General features: G+C 31.3%; 1 protein-coding gene across 2 annotated transcripts in view; it reads left to right on the top strand.

The window, feature by feature from the left end:
- PDE10A (phosphodiesterase 10A) overlaps positions 1 to 19,100 on the top strand; it is a 341,504-nt gene that overhangs the window by 280,650 nt on the left and 41,754 nt on the right. For both annotated transcript variants that reach the window (XM_031968385.1, XM_031968386.1), the window contains 6 exons: positions 1,860 to 1,952; positions 5,144 to 5,330; positions 11,851 to 11,993; positions 13,017 to 13,100; positions 16,720 to 16,870; positions 17,972 to 18,127. In XM_031968385.1, coding sequence (XP_031824245.1) covers positions 1,860 to 1,952; positions 5,144 to 5,330; positions 11,851 to 11,993; positions 13,017 to 13,100; positions 16,720 to 16,870; positions 17,972 to 18,127 — 814 coding nt within the window. The remainder of the gene's footprint in view (positions 1 to 1,859; positions 1,953 to 5,143; positions 5,331 to 11,850; positions 11,994 to 13,016; positions 13,101 to 16,719; positions 16,871 to 17,971; positions 18,128 to 19,100) is intronic.

Here is a 19,100-nt window from a genome sequence, read left to right on the forward strand (position 1 = left end):
ACCTAGTTGTTGTCATTTGTTCAAAGTCTGAGTATCTGCTGATATTTTGAAGACCATTTAATATGTTGTTTCTTTTAACAATACATCAGACTATTGGACAATTAAATTTCCAATTAAATTTAAGTTGTAACAGAAGACATTATAATTACCAACATAAAATTCCTTTGTAAAAACAGCAAAATGACAAAGTGAAACCATGCCTTCATGGTTTTTGTGAAATGAAATACTTTGTTTGTTTATTGGCATTTTGAATGTTATGTTATTTTACTAATAGTTTCTTTCAATCATAACTGTTTTATATGATATTGACATAGTATATTAATTTATATAATGATATACGTGATATAATTTATAGGTATTATCCCTATAAATAATACAGGCAAAAGATTTTATACAATTTACTCCCACTCAGCACCATTTATTTTATTGTAAATGTCAAATTGTAAGATTCATTCTCAGTTAATTCAGTTAAAATTTGCAGCTTGATGGCATTAATTTCATAAACCTTTGTCATTACTTACTTTATGCAAGGATAATAATGCAATTCTTTTATATTGATCATTTCTGAAACCGGTACTTCTCAGTATTTGTCACATAACTACAGTAATAAAATAATCTTGATAATATAATGTTTGAAATGTATTTAGTTTTGATATTTGTGAGTTTTAATGTCCAAATGCATTTGGAACATAGTGAATTATTCTTTATATGATAATTCTGTTTCAAACTTCTTAAATGCTTTTCTCATTAATCCTCTTGCAATTTTATGTTAACATCATGGTCCTGGTGATGTTATCTTGAAGAATTTGTAATGAGTGACAGAAAGAATAAGGAAATGATAGTCTTCTGGTTTATTTTCTCATAATCAGTCCAATACTCACTTGGAGAAATTTTTGTAAGATGATGTTAAACTCTGCACTGTTTATTACTTATCAAGAATAGGACAGGTTTCACTGGCCTTGCTGCCAGGTTTGGCAAGGGGTAAGAAATCTTGTGATGGACTGTGAGAGCAGTCACCATGCTTCTCCTAAGATTTTTATGGCTTCATGGGCTCTGAATTAATTTGAGATACAATTTGTTGTGCTATGCATATTGAAATTTTCCTTTTCTCTTCTTGAAAATCATCAATGAACATTTATGATATCTTTTAGATATTATTATACTGTAATACTCTGCCACCTTTTGGTAAGGATGAGAGGACCAAAATCTGATTATGCTTATTTATAAATCAAGCAGTCAGGCAGGCAGTCATTCAGTCAACAGTTACTTATTATGTACTTCCTATGTTTCAATCACTGAGTTAAATTCTAGGGATGATAACAAAGAAAGGCAAAAACAGCCCCTTTAAGGAACTGACATTCTAATAGAGGAAACATTGTATAAATAAATAGATGTAACAATGTCATCACAAAATATTTATTGAGTGTCTGCATTTATGGCTTCACACTAACTTTTTTTTATGACACCACTATATAAAGACACTCCTTTTAAAACACAATTCTTGTTTTTCAAAAGAAAGAAACAGTTACAGCAAATAGTGGAAAATAAATCATTAAAGGTCACTTAAAAATGCATTGAATTTTGACAAAAGCTAAAATGTTTTATGGCCAATAATCTTGTAAAAAGTCACAAAATTAAATTGCAATTTAGAATGCTTAAAAACATTTTCAATGTATTTTCTATAACAAGATTATGAAGTTAATTGCTATGTATTTTTTAGTGTTTTAAAAATAATTTGAATGCAGGATTGAAAGAAAGTCTTTTAAGTTCAAGTTTACTAGCATTTAATCCTGTTAAACTGTTTTGAAACTTGAGTGTTAATTTACTGATTAGCATGCCTTTTTTTTATCTGTGTACAGATTTTCTATTGATAAAGGAATAGCTGGTCAGGTGGCTAGAACAGGGGAGGTCCTTAATATCCCAGACGCTTATGCAGATCCACGCTTTAACAGGTAAGAAATATTTGGTGGAAGGACACAGGTAATTTTCTTCTTAAACAATGCCAAGGCAATAGGATTGTTATAACTTAAATAATATAAAGTCTTAGCATTTAGGCCAGCTGTAATTATGCAAAACATATTACAGTGCTATAATAGCTAACATTTATGTAGCACTATAAGGTTTACAAAGTGCTTTACTAAGTATCTTACTTAATCCTTACCACAATATTAGGAAATAGGTGCTATTCTTATCTTCTGTTGATATTACAGATGAGGAGACTAAGGCTGAGAGAATTAATGGTTACTTGTACAGAGCTATGTGGCTAAAAAGTATCTTGAGGCAGAATTCCATTGTCTTCTTGTTGCTAAATAGGAGTTCAGCTCTTCTTTTACTTAGCACCTTCATCACTCTGTATTGTAATGCCCCAATTATGAAGTACCATAGCTAACATTAATCCACTTAATTTCAAAAAGGTTTTAATTCATGCTATTAAGGTCATGATAAAGGTAAGGCACATGATAATAAAAAAAATACTTTTTTAAAAAGGTGATTTGAAAATTCAGATTGAATGTATTTATTTAAATAGCATTTTTGTATAACACTTTCTAATCAAAGATATAGTTTTCTGGAAATAGATCATGCTTGAAAGGGAAAGGAATGTAAAAATGTCCTTTTAGCAAGTTAAAATGTTATATATATATATATATATATATATATATAAATGTTGTTGTTATATCCCTATTTTCAAATCAGTTTAGCTTTTCCAGAATATTTGGGGGAAAGAAACATGTGATGCTGTGCCTGTGATTTCATGATTATGGAGAATTACTGTGCTCTCTATCAAAGTAAATCAGCAATTTTCCTACAACTTAAAACTTTCTTTGGGTAACTGTGAAATGCTTTGCCCGGATTCATATAACTAATGTTCCATAAAACAGAAGCATCAAACAAGTGACCTGCAGATCACATTGACAAGTAATACTTTTACTGCAGATTAAATTTTAACAGGGACATATTTTACAAAATAAATAAAAAACACAGTACAACAGAGGTAATGCTAATATATAGTTTGCTGAGTCACTATGCAGCAAGCAGAGCTTGTTTCTATTTGAATTTGACTTCACAATTTTAAGGGGCAGGACTTGAATCATATCCTCTGGATTGAGGCCTCACCTTCAGCCTCCATGTTGTCTCTCCAAAAATAGGTTGACAACTAAATAAATACATTTAGTTGACATCTTTGACATTTCGGAGTTTGACAAAGTTTATGTACACATTTATGAGATTATTTCTGTTTAATTTTACGATTTATATATGAATCTCTTTAAGAATTTGACCTTTATTATTATGTTGAACTTTATTTTGAATGAAGGATTGAATGAGTGAATGAAAAGTGATTATTATCACTTAAAAGTATTCTAGATGCTGTATTGAGTGCTTTAGATACAAATCTAAAAAGTAAAGTAGTTAGCTCCTCCCTTGAAGTAGCTTCCTTTTTAATAGGGGGACAACACATTTAAGAGAGTGATTGGCAAGGGGCATTTTGGTCAGCAGAATCATCGAGGTATAGTGAATTGAGGCCTATGTCAGCTGACATCCCTATTTCAGAAGTAATGGATATTATTAATTTAATTACTGTATTCACAGAAAGAGGTAAAATGGGGAGACAGGCTGGGGACAATCTATGTAACATGTAACACTATGTAACATGATGGCCTAAGTGAATGACTGGACATTCGGATGATTGGATAGAATATTACATATTTGTGCCCATTCATTTCCCAGTTAAGACCATAGATTCTCAGGACAGAAACCCAAAATGGACGAGATCCCCTCAATATGGAGAAATAAATCATAAAGATTTGAAACAGAAGGACTTGTTTACTTGGGGAAAAACAGAACAAGATAGATAGCAAGATGGTTTCTTTTTCATTGTAAAGAACATTTTTGTTGTTGGAATTTTTGAAGCTTGTAAGCAAGGACAAACACAAAAAAACACAGCCAAATAAAGATGTAATAATCAGAAAATATGACTTTGAGGTTCCAAAGTTATCTATAGTTTCATTTCTCTTGTGGTATATTTGGCCATTCATACATTCCTTTCCAACTTATCCTAGACCTCCAATAAATTCTTCACAAATGTCTACCTGACATGCTGAGGATGTTCACTTAATCCTTGCAATTGAGCACACAGGCTGACTTTTACTCATCCATTACATGACATGTGGATAACTAGGTCTTCTAGTATATGTAAATAGCAATTGCTTCTGTTTTGGCTAGAAATCCTGAAGTTTCTCCTTACAGAATAATTTTTTGGGGGGGTGGGGGGACAACACTACATAAAAGAAGCTATTATCTTTCTTATTTCTCACCTACACTTAATCACTGATTGCCTCAAATGAGACCTGTTAAAGACTTCTCCTACTGCATTGTCATCTGCAGTAGTTCTGATTTAAATTTTTCTACTAATTATCCCAGATGTGACTTGACACAGCCCTCCCTCAACTGAAATTTCATATATTATGTTTTATTTTCTGGATGTTGGGATCCTCTTTGAGAATGAAAGCCAAGTAACCATATTGAGCTAATGGCAATAAACTAGCATTGCAGAGGCTTGTATTTGGAATCCATAATCAGTTAAAAATCAGTAGAGATACAGATCTAGCTTTTATCTAATCATGTGTTTTACAAACAAGATTAAGCACAGAACTTTGTTTCTGAATGACATTGTTTGGAAAATAATTTATTAAACTTTTTGGATAGGATCTCTAAAGTAAAAAATTCTAAAAAAAACCTTAGTTTTGCCATATGTTTTAATTTTTAATCCAGTTTTCAAAATGTCAAAAAGGATATTAGAGCAAGTTTAATAATATAATTTAAAATAGCTCCACTAAAGTGCTATTGTGCTACCTGATCCCTTATCATGTCATATAGGGAGTTTGAATTTTCTCAGTATTTAAGATTGTAAAGTTTGTTTTTCTGTTGAGTCTAATACCCTTGCATTTGAACACCAGTTAATTACTTCTTTGAATATTTTCCTTTTTTTGATTCTATCAATTTAGTGATTGTGCTTTTGCACTTAGTGTTAATGTTTTCTTAACTCTTAAATAATTACCATCTTATTAAATAAAATAATTAAGAATTATTAAATAGATGGTACATTAATAATTTTCTTTTCCTTTTGTCTTTTTTCACAACTCAGGGAAGTAGACCTATATACAGGTTATACCACTCGAAATATATTGTGTATGCCTATTGTGAGTCGAGGGAGCGTAATTGGTGTTGTGCAGATGGTAAACAAAATAAGTGGAAGTGCCTTCTCCAAAACAGATGAAAACAACTTTAAAATGTTTGCAGTCTTTTGTGCTTTAGCCTTACACTGTGCTAATGTAAGTAATATTTCTCAAAGTGTTTTCTCAAATCCAATATTGATTTTAAAAGCCTTAAAGTTTTCTAGTATTTGCCAATTCTGTCATCTCTGCTGATTAAAGTGATTTGTTATTTTATGCATTTAATAATCACAGGAACAAGTAGACTATTTAATCAAATTAATCAAATCAAATTAATCAAATTAATATTCAATCAAATGCCAAAACTTTATTCAGGTATCCTAGAAAGTGTGAAAAGCAAAGAAAAATAAGTTTATGGAAAGTCAGAAATTATGAGCATCATGTATAGTTCAAATGAAAAAAAATCAACATAAAGTAGGAAAATATTGTTCAGGTCATAATCTTGTATGAATATTACTTGAGAAAACATGACCCCAAATTTAGTAATTCATAGCATAATGTTAATATTATGAGAATGCTGATAGCTTGAATTCTACTTGTTTTGCTCTGGTGCCCTCTTGTGGAAAAATGAATTATTGCTTCAACTTTAAGGAAGAAATAATAGTCAAAAGAATGAAAAGATCAGTATCCTAATATCACACTTGAAAGGACAAAATTATAATTATTAAATACTTTCTATCCATTTTATATAATAAATCTGTGTTATAGTCTTTAACTTAGAAAGTATGATATCTGAGGGAAGTGATAATTGGAATGATCATTGAATGAATTTGAATAATTGAATTTTTGAAAGCGTCACATTCAGTGGATTAGGAAGAAAAGAATGTAAAAGGCAGAAATTTAGAGGCAAGTGATTAGAAGTTAATGTTAATTGAGGAATCAGAGAAATAGCAAAGAATCAGCCAGAAAAGGTTGACAAAAAGTGCTAGGTATGGTAGGCTGCTCAAGAAAGAAATAATTCATTTTTCTTTTGAACACATGCTTGTCTACAGTAGGGAAAAAATGATTAGAAATAATGCAGCTTCAATTTAATGATATATAGATAGTTCTCCTTCTGGGAAGATCACAATTCATCTAACTCTTTTCATCCTTTGTGATTCTTATCCAGGTGATAACTGATCATAGTATGTGCTAATTGATTTTTAGTAGTTAAGGTCTCTTGCTTAGAATTATTACCTTGATTACCAGAATTTTCTTTTTATCTTAGAATTTTCACTTGAACAAATTTGAAGAAATATGCTTTTTAGACTTTGTATACATAATACTGGTAAAGGAGATTTTTTAAAATGGGGAAAAGCTCCTAATCTGTAATTTGTTAGATAATTGGCTCAACTGGATAAAGTGGATGTTGTGATTTTGTTTAGATTCACCTTAAATGACAGGTGGTTTCCATATGATGAAGACAGACATAGCTTTCTTAGTTGGTCTTTATTATGTAGTCAGATAACATATGAATTCTTACCTTGTCTTTAAATACAACCTCATATAGAAGAGGAAGATTATAGAACTCCATTAACATTTTTTTTCTTTTCTTTTTAAGAAAATCAGAATTGCATATTTGATCTTTGCCCTTTCATTTGAATTCCTGCTTCTGGGTTGAATGGGGTACCTCTTGCAGTAGATTTTATATATAATATTTTAGTAAGACAACACAGGAATATTGTTACTATGTACTTTGTTAGCTATATGTTAAAATGTTATTTATCATATTATTCCTTTTTTTTAAAAAATCATTGCTTAATCATAAGATGAATATTTTCTTTGTTTTATCATATACACAAAGACTTCTTAAGGAATTGGTACCAGAGATATTTTTACAAAAGTCATTTTTAAGGAAACTTGTTATACCAGCATAATTCATTTTTTCCTGTTTGTTTAATTAACAGATGTCCAGAGACACATTTTTATTTAATATGTAAAGCTGAGATTTCACCATAAGAGTTCCAATTCATTTGCCTTTCTTTACATTTTGAAATGGAAAATAGCACAGAATAGACAAAAGGGTTACTTTTGACCTCACTCATGTGGTAAAACTTGAAATTTTCATGGAATTTGCAAGTGATTCATTCCTATAGAATGCCTAAATTCTCATAAATCCAAAAGCTGAGAAATTTTCTATAAGAAAATTTGATTTTGTTTTATTTCTTGAATTCTCATAAAGTCATTAGCTTCCGTTTGCTCACTTTTTATTTTTAAGGAATTATTTTCTTCAGTGAATTTTTGTGCCTCGATCTTCATTTGGCCAATTCTGCTTTATAAGCCATTGCATCCCCCTCCACATTGACTTTTCTTTATTACTTCCTTTAACCATTTGACCTAGTCAGTTTTTTGAGGAGTTATTTTCATCAGTATGGTTTTTATCTCTTTTACCAAGTTGGTTTGTTTTTTCTATGATTTTTTTGTATCTCCCAATTCTCTTATATGATTTTTAAAATCCTTTTTTAACTCTTTCATGATCTGAAACCAATTCATATTTTTCTTGGAGGCTTTGAATGTAGAGATTTTGACTTTGATATCTTCTTCTGAGTGTATACTTTGTGTATACTTGTCATCATAATAACTTTCTATGATTTGCATTTTCCCAGCTTTTTAAAACTCTTTGTTAAAGTAAGGCAGAGGGTGCACAAAATTTTCAGGGGGTTTGTATAGCTGTTTTCAGAAATATTTCTAGTAACCTATTTTTAGTTCTTCCAAAGAGATATGATCTAAGGAGAGGTAGTGTATTTTGCAATTTCTATCATTATTTTGCATAATCTTCATTGATCAACTAATCAAAATTCCTTAAAGATAATCTCTTCCACACACACAGCTATCTATAACCATACACCTGTACACACATACACTCTTATTCATATATTTAAGATCATACTAAGCATATTTCCACTTGCTATTTCTTTCTCTGAAGGTAGATAGCATCTTCATTCACAAGTTATATTTCTCATAATTTTTCCATGTTTTTTCTAAATCAACCAGCTCATCATTTCTTATATCTCAGCAATATTCCAACACAATCATATGCTATTTTAGAAACTGTCAAGATTTTTCCTCATTTTTTTTTATTCCCACTATTTCTATCTACATTGGTTTTTTACATAAGAAAATCTTAATTTAAAATAATCAAAATAATTCATTTTGTATTTCTACAATGTTCTTACCTTATAATATAATTTAGGGTTGAATAGTGTGTTATCTTACTTCCTCGATTAATTTTTTTTTCCTGGCTACAAATTTTATTGGCCACTGAACTGGAAAAGATTAGTTCCTGCCCTATTCTTAAAAAAAGAGCAATGTTAAGGAATGTCAAAATTACTAAGCAATCATACTCATTTCACATTTACATTAAGCAAGATTTTGCTTAAGATTCTTCAAGCAGGCTTATATAATATGTAAACCAAGAAATAATAGAAGCTAGTTTTCAAAAAAGTACAGGAATTAGAGACCAAATTGCCAACATTGACTGGATTATGGAAGAAGCAAGATATTCCTTTAAAAAACAAAAACATGTATTTCTGCTTTACTGACTACATTAAAATGTTTGCTATATGGATACAACAAAGCAAATCCTTAAAGAGAAAGGAGTACCAGATCATCTTAATTGTCTCCTGAGAAACCTATATATAGTCCCAAGATGAAGACTCATCTTACTGAGTTCAGATCTGTCCTCAGATAGTTAGTAGCTGTGTGACAATGGGCAAGTCACTTCACCCTGTTTGCCTCGGTTTCCTTATCTGTAAAATGAGCTTGAGAAGGATGTGGTAAAACACTCTAATATCTTTGCCAAGAACACCTCAAATGGGATTACCTGAGTCAAAAATTGAACAAAAACATCAAAAGAATAATCAGACCATTATCATTGGCACAACTCTTCCCACAATTATAATTTACAAATAACATTTTTAGTAAATGACTGAGACACATGGAATTGAAAACTTTCAAAATGTAGAAATCTAACAGGATAAATTAAAAATATATGGGGAGGTGCAGCTAGGTGGTATAGTGGATAGAGCACTAGCCCTCAAGTCAGGAGGACCTAAGTTCAAATGTGTCCTCAGACACTTAACACTTCCTATGTATGTAACCCTGGTGCAAGTCACTTAACCCCAATTGCCTCAGCCAAAAAAAAAAAATACTATATGGGAAAAGGATGAGATATATTTCAATTCTATTGAAGTTTACATCTGAAGCTGCTCTAATTTAGTCTAGAGAAGGTGAGCTTGTATCTCAGTGTTCTTCTGAGTTATACAATATTAAATATAAAACATAAGGATATTAATTTGCTTTTGGATTGTTGCTGTCCAAACTGCATGAAAAAAAAAGAGATGATGGTAGTACAAAAAGGCACATATATACTTTGAGGAAAAGATCAATCATCAGTTCACTAAGAAAAAGTGAAGTTTGAAAATGAAAAGAGTTTACTTCCAAATTGAACTTATGAAATAAGATCTAAAATTGAAATAAATAGCATACTTTGTGTATAATATTTGCATGAATTCAGCAAGCAGTATATTTCAATAAAACTTCAAACAAATGGTTCTCATGCAGATTTGTTTATGGGTATGAAGTATTTATTATCATGGAATTCTCACTTAAAATTATAAAAGGATGTTCATTAAGAAACCCAGACTTACTGATATAAATTATGCAAAAAAAAATGGTAGAAACTCTGCAATCCATCAGTACAGGATGCAAAAATTTAGTACCTGCTGATTACGGAGCAAGATAAGATCAGATGGCTAGAATAAGACATCAGAAGAACCTTTCATAGTTTAATAAAAAAACCAATCTTCATGCTATGAATACAGAGCTAAAATAACATTGAGGTCTCAGATAAAAAGGCCCTCTGTAAAAAAGATGGGGCTTTAAAAAAAAAAAGGAAAAAAAAAAAACTTGGAGGTGAAAGATAAGGAAAAACATTCTAGGCATGGGAAGACCCATTCAAAGGTATAGAAATGGAATGGAGAGAAATTACCCCAGGATCATGCATTAGGGAGGGGAGTCAAATAGAATACTGAAAAGAGTAATAAGGTTTAAGGTTTCAAAGATCAAATGCCAAACAGAAGGGCTTATTATTTGAGACTGGAAGTAATTAGATTAACTATTCTTTCTCTTTTCTTCCCATTCAATGCACCTTTAATAATCTGATCTGTAACCTCAAGGAATAACATTAATTATATTAATTATAACTAAAGTTGTTCGTGTTATTAATTACCTACAACAACTTGTATGTATTTGACAGAAACATGACTTATGCTCCTTTATTATAAATTTAGGCATTCATCATTCCAATACCTTTGCTTACATAATATATAGTTTAAATAGCTTGTTGTCATTTTAAAAATGCAGTATCAGGATGATCCTCCTAGTATCTTTCAGGAGAGTTCTGAGCCTAGGCAGCATGATTCATGTTAAACTACCTTTAATATCCCACCAAAGCACATTGTAGTCTCCTTACAATTAAGTTTGCCACAGACAATTTGTATACTTTGTTTCTTCTTAATTCTCCTCACAGTTAATCTCTGTATACACTTCTTCCTTTGTTCTGGTCTAGTAATTGATTAAATACATCTGGTAAGAGAAAATTTGCTCTACAAGACATGGTGATAAACTAATACTAACATTCCGCATCTTGGCATTGGGTTTCTGAAATACTTAAAATACTTCTCATTTTCAACACTCTTTAGAAACAATTGATTGTAAAAGACCAACTTTGTGGAGCTAGTGTTTTTTTTGTCTTTTTTTTCCCCTTTTTTGCTACTCCTTGAAAACACTTGGTTTTTATTCATTTCTCCTTTTTCTTTTCTAGAGAACTATTTAAAAAGACGTTGCTTAATATGATTTGGGGTTGACTAAATTTAAATTTTCAATATTTAGAAGCAAGCACTTAAACCCATTATTTCTTTGAGGCTTTTTTCTTCAGTGTCTGTTTACTGAGTCATAAAGCCTGGTACTTGACTTTAATCTTTTAAAAAAATGTTTGCACAAGTGTCATCTCTAAAGAATTTAGGACACAATAATGATGAAGCAGATACACAAAGTAGTCCTAAATTACCTTTAACTGAATACATTCTTAGAGGTTTTCATACGTGATGCTTAGTTTTTTTTTTTCCCTATTGTGTTCATGTATAAAATACATTTAAGTAGGAATAGAAAAAAAATTAGTCCTGTCTGTCACATTCATTAATATGACTTTCCCATAACTTTCTTTTCTCAAATCAGAAGGACAGTTTGTGGCGTTGGTTGTTATTATAATTGTTTTGCTCCTTAGACATCCTTGACTCCTTTTGCCCTTTAAATGTATTGATTTGTATTTCTCTTAATGTTGTAATTTTTATAGCATGATATCTGTTACAGACTACAACTTGGGAAAAAAAACCTTTTCCCTTCTTAAAACTCAAAATTTAGAATATTATAAAACAGAATATAATAAAGCTTTAAACACAACTGCCTGGTGACCTCTCTCTTGAGTTTCTATACTATAAATGTGTATTTTTGTAGATGAAGGTGTGAACAATGTTTTGAGCTGGATAAAAAGTTAAGGATCTTTAACGTGAAAAATAATGAGCCTTAGAGAATATACTTATTGGACTGTATAAATCATTTACTGAAATTTTTCTTCCAGATGTATCATAGAATTCGCCATTCAGAATGCATTTACCGAGTAACCATGGAAAAGCTTTCCTATCATAGCATATGTACTTCAGAAGAATGGCAAAATCTCATGCAGTACACTGTCCCAGCAAACCTTCACAAAGAAATTGAATTGTGAGCTTCTTTTATACTTATAAAATCCTTTGTTTCAGATTTAAAGTTTGAATAACCACTTAGCACAATTCCATCATGTAGCAGATAATTGTGAATTGAATTTATTTGAATCTAATTTAATAAATATGAACTGCATTTGTATTATATTATTTGCATTGGAATATAGGATTAGAATAAATAAATCTATACCTTTTTGACTTACCTTGAAAAAAAGGCATTTTCTTTTCATTTTAACAAAAACAATGTCTTTTAAAAAATGTGAAGGACTAAAAGTAGATATTCATCCCATGATTGAAAATGTTTTAAAATAAATTTTGACATTCTATTGTTTTCATTTGAGTGTTAATGTAATAGCACAATAAATTAAAAAGGAGTCAAATGATAATTCTGTCACATATTGCTTGCAAAGTAATATTTATGTTTAGATATAAAAAATACAGATGTATTTAAATTTTTAAGAAATACATTGCAAATGTTTTATCTGAGTATTGAAAACCAGAAATGAATCATTATGATGTTTATAATAGTAGCAGTTTATTGTATTTCTATTTATTACTCTAGTACTACTTAGAAGATAATTTGAGTCATTTGTCATCTCTTGTAATTGATACTTATATGGTAGGAATTTAGGTAGTTTTTAAATATTTGTTTTTTTGAGAACCAGTGTATATCAGGGTCTTAGTTAGTCTATGGTCTATTTCTGTGGAACTGATGAGAACCAATTGTTTGTATTTTTACTTTTCCTCTTTTGTTTTCAATGCATAAAATGCACCTTAATAATTGTGTCTTAAACATTGGATAAGATTTTTAAGGGAGCCTATGGAATTGCTTTTTCAAGAAGCTCTTCAAAAGAAAGGAAAGTTAGAAAAGTAGATGACTTCAAGATTGCTTCTAACAATTCTATTTCGTGATTGATTTTGAAAGACTTGATGTTTAACTTAAGAAATTTATCTTCTCCCTTTTTGTCATTGTATTTATTTTAAATTATGCATACTCTTAAGTGATTTTCTCTTTTAATTTTAGATACCATTTTGATATCAGTCCTTTTGAGGAAATGTGGCCTGCCATTTTTGTCTATATGGTACATCAGACCTGTGGGACAGCCTGGTATGAATTTCCAAAAACATTTTCAGAAATGTGGATGTTAATTGTTCATTATATAATTTCCTTTTATGCCATATACCTTTCCCTCTTTGATTTGCTTTTATTTGTAAATATCTAGTATATGCTAAATTTTCAAAACTGTAAACTGTTTTTTCCTCATTATAATAAGGGAACTGATATTCTAGGATAAGTCAGAAAGAAGCTTTTCAGTTCTTCTGAGACACTGAAGGAAGGTTGGGCAACTTTTGTCACACTATATCTGAAAAGGACTATATAGATTAAATAATAGTTAAAACTTTTGAGTTAGAAAAATGATACTAAAATTGCTCTTTTTTTAATTTTCAAAAATGCTTATTTAGAGAACAGCCTGTGAAATATCTACATTTTACTTGTTAATGGAAAATCACAACTTCAAAAAACTTATGTGAAAAACTAGGTGTATTAAAAGAAAAATGATTATGCTTGTAGAACCCAAAGCCAGAACAAAGAGTTCACAATCCCTATAGAAGTTTGTATTTTTATAATAGTAGGGTAGAGGAAAGAGGTACTAGGAATGGGGAAAGGTGTAGTAAAGGTGAGAAAAGGACAAAACTCAAGAAGAGAGAACACAGGACACACACAGAGAGTCCAGCTTGGCATGCAGACAGCACATTATGTCAGGTCGGGCACAGGTTAGGGAGGTATGGCTTCATCCTTGACACCATCAGGGCTTCCTGCATGCTCTAGATCCAGCTTTACTGGAAAATGGGGCAATTCAAGAAGACAACTTAACCCCTTTACAATCCTTACCATATTTAAAACCAAAACATATTTCAGTTAAAGCAACCATTAAAAAATTAAAGGCATACATTTCTTACCCTGTTTCTAGGTTTAACTATGACAACTCAATTTCTTTAAAAAAAAAAAATGCTTCATTTTTCCTCTCACCTTTGAGTCATTTACTTGTCATCTCTTGTAATTGATACTTATTATATGCTAGGAATTTAGGTAGTTTTTAAATATTTGTTTTTTTGAGAACCAGTATATATCAGGGTCTTAGTTTATTTACTATGATCTATATCTGTGGAACTGGTGAGAACCAGTTGTTTGTATTTTTACTTTCCTCTTTTGTTTTCAGTGTATATATCTTAATTGCTTAGTAAAAATTACTCTGGTTGGATACCTTTACCTGCAGCTATTAAAAATATATTATAGGCAGCTAGATAGATGTTAAGATATAAATAATGTGGCAATACTAAGTCAGGAAACATCTCCTTGTGTTCAAATCTAACCTTAGGCAGTAGCTGTGTGACACTGGGCAAGTCACAAGTTTGCCTCAGTTTCTCCATCTATAAAATAAACTGGAGAAACAATTAGCATTTATTCCAGTTTCTTTGCCAAGAAAACCCCAAATGGGGTCTCAGACTGAAAACAACTGAACAACAAAATTCTAAATACAGGTTTTGCAAAAAAAATTTAAGATATTATAACTTAATATTTTTTTCCTGCTTAGCTTCTTCAGTGGGCTAAATATTTATTCCTTCTAAACATTCTAAAAGAATTAAATACATAATTGGAAAAAATCTGATATATACATACACATGTATATTTATACACATACATATGTATTTTACATAAAACACATAAATATTTATGTCATATTGACTCCCTTTGAACACAGTAGCAATTAGTTTGGCTACCGCCTAACAATTTAGATTTCATACTTTTAAAAATGAAGTTCTACTTGTATGTAAAACACTTCCGTACTTTTCATTTTAGAATTTTAAATGTTTATTCTACATGACATCTTCCCCTCCAAAAAAAACCCCAAAACAAAACAGTATATAATACTTTGTTTTCAGTGAATGCAAGAAAGTGCAAAAACACTTGCAAACTTGAGATTTAGTAGGGTTCAGGATACTTTTTTCAGACTAGTTTAGAAGATTGCAAACCTTAGATTTCCCCAGTTTATCTGTTTGTCCAGACCAGCAATCTAGTCTCCACTAAAAAAAGAAAATAGAATAAATTAGATGTATTCCCATGTAAAATGAAGGTGGGTCAGAAATGTACTTATATCTGCTTTTAAAAAAGGTAAAGTATCTGAATCCAACTCTTTCTGTACAAAAAGAGAACTGTTTAGTGCTGCACACATATATTGTATCTAGGAAATACTGTGGCATATTTAACATGTATAGGACTTCTTGCCATCTGGGGGAGGGGGTGGAAGGACGGAGGGGAAAGTCAGAACAGAAGTGAGTGCAAGGGATAATGTTGTAAAAAATTACCCAGGCATGGGTTCTGTCAATAAAAAGTTATAGTTACTTTAAAAATTTGTTTAAAAAAAATAAAAATGGTAAGGTATATTTCAAATGTAAGTAAAACATATTTAGATCAATAGGTGGATTTTATAGATCAGTATACATGTTCTGTGGAAATATACTCACATAAATATATCTCATTTTTTAAAGGGATCTAATTTAGGGGTTCTTGTGAATAAGGAATTCCCTCAATAGTTTTCCTCAGAGTTTTCATATTCCTATTTATAGGAAGAAGAAAGTGAGGGAGACAGGACCATTTTGTTTGTAACTTTGTAATTTTATCCATAGGAAAGTGTGTGTGTGTGTGTGTGTGTGTGTGTGTGTGAGAGAGAGAGAGAGAGAGAGAGAGAAAGAAAGAGAGAGAGAGAGAAATATCCATTAAATTATTTCTCCTTCATTGGGAAATGACTTTGGATACACAAAAGCTTTTAGACACATACCCAAGCAGATCCTACCAAACTATAAAGTCTATATAAATTTTACATATTTTATTCATAGACTAGACTAACTGAGCATGTAGAAGTCATAATTAAAGACATGGCCACAGCAATTAATTAATACTTCTTAATAAGGAAAGGTGTAAGAGTCTGTGTTTTAATGGAGAGTGTACACACTGATGAAACACTAGTGTGTGTGTGTGTGTGTGTGTGTGTGTGTGTGTATAAGTGAGTTCATATTTAAACCCTGGGCCTCAGTAAAATGAAAGAGTTGACTAACCTAGTTGACCACTAACTTTCCTGTTCTTCCTGTAATTTTATACTATTATGTACATAGAAGGATGGATGGATCTATAGATGAATAAATGGAAGAGAAGAAGGGCATTGTTACTTAGTGGATCAAGTCCTGGACTTCACATCAGAATACTGGGTTTAGATCCTGCCTTTTATGTTTGTAGCTCTGTGACTGTATGAAGTCATTTACCATCTCTGGACCTCAGGCAGCTTTCTAGGGCTATACCGTTATTGCTTTTAGTTAGTAAGAGTTCCTATGATGTCAGATCACATAAATAATGTCAGAAGTACTTATCATATTAACTCATATACAATAAATGTTCATTTATATATTTGTGGATGTAGGCATATGTCAAATAATCAACAAATGTTTATGCTATATGTTTAATTAAGCACTTTAGGTAGCCAAAGTAAGACAAAAACTCAAAGGCAGACCCTGCCTTTCACATACTTAGCAATACAATAATATAATACATATGTAGATACATGTTTAAAAAAACATGTTTTGGTATTTTCCTTTTGGCCTAAATAGTTTTTAATTGAATTATACTGATATAAATTTTTCACTATTATAACAATTTATTTTTCTTACAGCTTTGACTCTGAAAAGCTATGTCGTTTTATTATGTCTGTTAAGAAAAACTATCGACGAGTTCCTTACCACAACTGGAAACACGCAGTTACTGTGGCACACTGCATGTATGCCATACTTCAGAATAATCAAGGGCTTTTTACAGATCTGGAGGTAGGTGTAGACAGAAAAGCTGCTACTTATTTCAGTTAGATCTACAGAAAATGCTATTCTATGAAGCCATATGATTTAAATGCCTTGTTGTTTTAATATATTGATAGCTAAACTTCATCAGTGTCACATATCAGTGCTAAAATACTGCCTTTACTAATGGACTTTTTTACTAAAGAGATCTTGTGTAAATTTTTTTTAGCCAAAGTTTAGTAATTTAGCACTTTCTTTTTTTGTATATAAAATTTAGATTAAAAAAGTCACTTAAAATTATTTGCAAAATATATTTTCAAATTTAGCACCAAGTTCTGTATAGTCTATCTCTAACATCTCTCTCATCTCTCCTCCTCTTTCTGTTCCTACTATTTCTGCTCTAGTCTAGACTCTCATTGCCTGCAACCTTGACTAGCATGATGATTTTGTAACATCTTTCTGGACTGTACTTTTATCTCCTTAACAATTCATTCTTCAGATTCACAAATTGTTTCACAGGCATAGAACTGATTATATTACTTCTATGCTTAAAAGTCTTCAATAACTACATATTACCTACCAAAGAAAGTTCTGTTTTTTCTGATATTCAAGGGCCTTTAGCCCTTGGCACAATTTTATATTCTTAGTTTTTGTTTTTTCCACTCTTCTCCTCCATGTACCTTTTGCTTATTGTTACTTGAACCCTTCTCTGACCTATAATCAGTTCTCATTTGGTGTAAAGAAGAATGAGGACAAGTAGATTAATTTTTTTTTAAATCCAAGGGAGTATGTGACTTGTTCCAAATCACTTTTTTAACTGATTATTTCCCCTTTTTCTTTCACTGATGAATAGCAAAACTGGATGCCCTGGGGAAATTTCAGCTGAGAGTATAAAGGGGGATGGAGCGGGGAGGAAAAGCATCAATAGGGATGGAGACTGTGTCAGTCTGTCAATAATCAATAAACATGAAGTGCCAGGCATTGTGTTAAGTGCTGGGGCATCTACATGTTTCTCAGTGGAAACAAGAGGGAGTTGATGGCCGTAATGAAAATGATCAATGTGGCATTCAAGGCAAGGTCTCATCACAGACCTATTTTCTTCCTTTGAACACCTCTGCTGCATTTCCTTAGCGAAAAGGACTTCTGATCGCCTGCTTGTGCCATGACTTGGATCACAGAGGATTCAGTAATAGCTACCTTCAGAAGTTTGATCACCCTCTGGCAGCTCTGTACTCTACCTCCACCATGGAGCAGCACCACTTTTCCCAGACAGTATCCCTCCTGCAGGTAAGGGGACTGAATGTGCTACCTCCATACCACATTTCTCACATGCATGCAAGAAAAGTATGGTCATCATTTCCCTCCATTGTTTTCTGAAGCATGATGGGTTTGGTAAGTGGTAGGTGCAATTTGCAAGGGAGAAATAAATAGTGGCATGCAGCAAAGATACAGGTAAGGCCTACTACAATGCAATTCTTTATTTACTTATTTTTACCTTTACTGTAAAATTTGTATTTAAATTTAGTGTCTTTGATTTGTTCTCTGTGATGCTTCTAATTTTCATGCAAGATTTCTTTTATCACTGCATGATATGTATTTATCATGTATTTCTCACTGCATGTTTAATTTAGTCATAGAAACAAGTACAAAACCCAAATTAATTTTGATGTTTTAATTTAAACACACAACTTCACATGCCTTCACATTTCTACAATGTAGAAACATATCTTTTGTATCCTAAAGTCAATCTCAGGATGGTTGGGAGACCTTAGAACTTTCCTCCCTTTTTTGCTAAATGTGTTTTTTATTTTAAAATGAGTTAGCCAGGTTTAGTTATTTGGACAATGATGGTGCTAACTTTCAATCTATTTTCATGTGGTATGGTTGTTTTTGTTCATTTTGTCTACATTAACACTTCGAAAGTTTGGAAGTTTCGTTTCCATTTAAGTAAAATGACTATAAGTTTTTGACTAATGACATGGATTATTACTTTATGTATATAGATTTAGATCATAATATTAAATCTAAAAAAGACCATAGATCTCATTTAGGCCCATGACATTAGGTATAGATAGATAAGGAAATTAAACACGAAAGAGATTTAAATTCCTGGTGTCACAAAGCTAGTAATTGAAAGAACCAAGATTTGGACCCTAATTTTTTTTCTTCCAAATCTGTTGGATCATATTTTCTTAAGGGTAGTTTGGTGCCACAGAGGTTAGAGCACTAGACCTGGAGTCAGAATTCCTGAGTTCAAATC

Source organism: Sarcophilus harrisii, chromosome 4, assembly GCF_902635505.1.
Source record: "Sarcophilus harrisii chromosome 4, mSarHar1.11, whole genome shotgun sequence".
NCBI lineage: Eukaryota > Metazoa > Chordata > Mammalia > Dasyuromorphia > Dasyuridae > Sarcophilus > Sarcophilus harrisii.